Below are 2,500 nucleotides of genomic sequence, written 5' to 3'. Positions count from 1 at the left end.
GACGAAACACAAGATGGAAATTAAAAGATGAGAGACTACGGGAGGCGTGAGCGGGGACTGGGAACCATCGGTGGCCAAGCGGGCCGCGAGGACCATATGGCGTCTGCGTCGACATGCCTGCGCTCCGTTACATATCTTATTAGCTCACGATTCTAATCAAGTCTTTAAAACTCATATGCGTAAGTGCAGTTTGAAGAACATGCAAAGCAATTACAATTGATGCCCTTCTTTTTGTTTTTAATTCAATTTTGGTTTGATTTAGCCCAGCATAGCGGCAGTGACTTGTTACTCAACATTAGTTTGATTTTCTTGCAAGCATTATCGTACAAAACGAAAAAATCACGGGAAAAACAGAAAACTAATTCTAATCCAATCCACATCAGTGGAACTCTTGTAGAACCCACACTAAAAGAAGCATATCCACGAGAACAGCTGAGAAATTCCACACCCGAGTGCGTACAACGCAACACGTATGGGAACCACCTCCGTCTGCCTCCATATGTCTACACAGGAAACACTAAAATGAATGACATACTGGCTACCGAAGGATCCTTTAAACAAGTAATCGACTTAGATGCCCTTCTTTCTTACCTATCTTGCAGAGTAAAAGTAAAACATTCGATAGGAGGGAAAGTCGTACTGTTTCTCCCTTCGCGTAAGGGACGAGATCCAGTACTCGAAGTGCGAGTCATCTCTCGCATCAGCGCTCACTTCCGCATGCGGTTCCGCACACCTGACTCATCGGTACTAACACACCTGTACGGAGTTTTCACAGTCTTACTATTTCTATACTTCCGCTGGTATGTTTGGCAACAATTGAGGCTATTTCAACTTGGTTTAGGCGTGAGACATTAGATTAGGAGACCCGTTGCTGTATAGTCACTGCGGTTAGTCAATTGTCTAAGCGGTATTTTTTTTTACAATGAAATGGATATTTATGTAAAATATAAACCACAATAGAGACTGCTACATCCTACAAAGGTGATTATGAACGCATGGGGAATATAATTATAAACTGTATGGAATATGGCCTTTACATGTGAAATACATCGATTTTAAAATGTTTGAATGTATGAATGGTGTAGAAATAACAAATCATTCTCAGCCTTGACTGTTTGATCAGCTGCCAAGTCTTCCGTCCTGTCCAGACATTTTTATGGTTATGTAATGTGGGTAAAAGGCATGATGAGGAATGAATGGATTAGTGTGATGATGTGATTTGGCGTTATGTAGTAATATGAGCTACATCTTGAGTGACCTATATTAGTATTAAGAAGAAACAACCTATATCTGTATATTGTTTTTAGAAAATCATGTAATTCCACCTCAGTGTTATACTGATTATGAAACAGGAAATAAATAAAACTGCATATATAATGCAGAATAGACGGCTATCAAACATCATTATAATATATGTATATATAAACTATCATTGAAATGTTTTCTTGAAAAAATCTTAAATCACTTTTAAATGATGATTGTCACACCAATTATATTTGTTATAATGTAACAAAAGGAAAATCACATTGCACATCCCTAACATTATATACAAAGACGACTGGATGAAATATAGCCTTAATGCTGATGTCAGACCACATAGATAAAAAATATATATATATGAGATAAGAGATTTTGCACTTTGAAGACTATCAACACATTACACTGTCGAGCTGACCCAAAGTTCAGGTTGCAGCTGACATGGTCGCCCCAGATGGTCGACCGTCTCTTATCATGGAGTCACGGGCGCCATCTGTCACGTACACGCAAATACACACACATTCACGCGCTGTTTGTTGCTCACGGCAGGTATCCGAGAGAGTTTTCAATGTTGTCGGAAAAGAGGAAGGAGTTGTTGGCTTGCATGGAGGAGTAGGCGTCGTCCTCGGACTCCGACGCCGACTGGTTTAGATGGTCGATGAGATCGGTGGTTTGGTTCAGCTTGAGCTCGGAGAACAGGGCAGCGATCTCAGCCGTCTTCTTCATGGAGAGGATTGAGGCCGTGTCGCTCCCCTCGCGCTGCTGCCGCTGCGATGCCCCACGATACACCACCTTCCCAGAGGGATCCACGGCTGACACCAGCAGGATCTTCTGCTGCGAGCTTGCAGAGCCGCGCGAGCGCTGTGACCCGGCGGCACTGCCACTGCCCTGGGACGACCCCCCGGAGCCGCGGGACCCCCCAGAGCCCAGGGAGCCGGACGGGTGGCGGCGCAGGCGAGGCGTTATGAGCAGCGACTCCGTGCTTTGGGTCCTCTGATGGAGCGGTAGACGGCGGTCGCCGCTGTTCTGGCTGTGGTATCCAGAGCCGCCCGACGACCGATGCACGACCGACATTTCAGAGTCCGAAGACAGATTGGAAGATATGCTCTTCTTCCTCATGACTTCTGGGTGCATGGAGAAGACGGTCCCCGCAGAGCGGCTCTTACTGTGCTCCGTCAGGTACGAGGACGAGCTTTTATGCCTCGTGGCGCTGCTGGAGGATCCCCCCGTGTTGCGCTTCCAC

General features: G+C 45.4%; 1 protein-coding gene across 1 annotated transcript in view; it reads right to left on the bottom strand.

Moving 5' to 3' along the window:
• Nucleotides 1-2,500, bottom strand: part of LOC119596490 — a 44,038-nt gene that overhangs the window by 2,080 nt on the left and 39,458 nt on the right. The window contains exon 2 of the mRNA XM_037945764.1: nucleotides 1-2,500. This exon is cut by the window's left edge and continues 2,080 nt beyond it; it is cut by the window's right edge and continues 2,374 nt beyond it. Coding sequence (XP_037801692.1) covers nucleotides 1,798-2,500 — 703 coding nt within the window. The 3' untranslated portion in view covers nucleotides 1-1,797.

The sequence above is a fragment of the Penaeus monodon genome, chromosome 3 (assembly GCF_015228065.2).
Source record: "Penaeus monodon isolate SGIC_2016 chromosome 3, NSTDA_Pmon_1, whole genome shotgun sequence".
NCBI lineage: Eukaryota > Metazoa > Arthropoda > Malacostraca > Decapoda > Penaeidae > Penaeus > Penaeus monodon.
The sequence above is the reverse complement of the archived record's forward strand: the minus strand, read 5'-3'. Positions and strand labels throughout refer to the sequence as shown.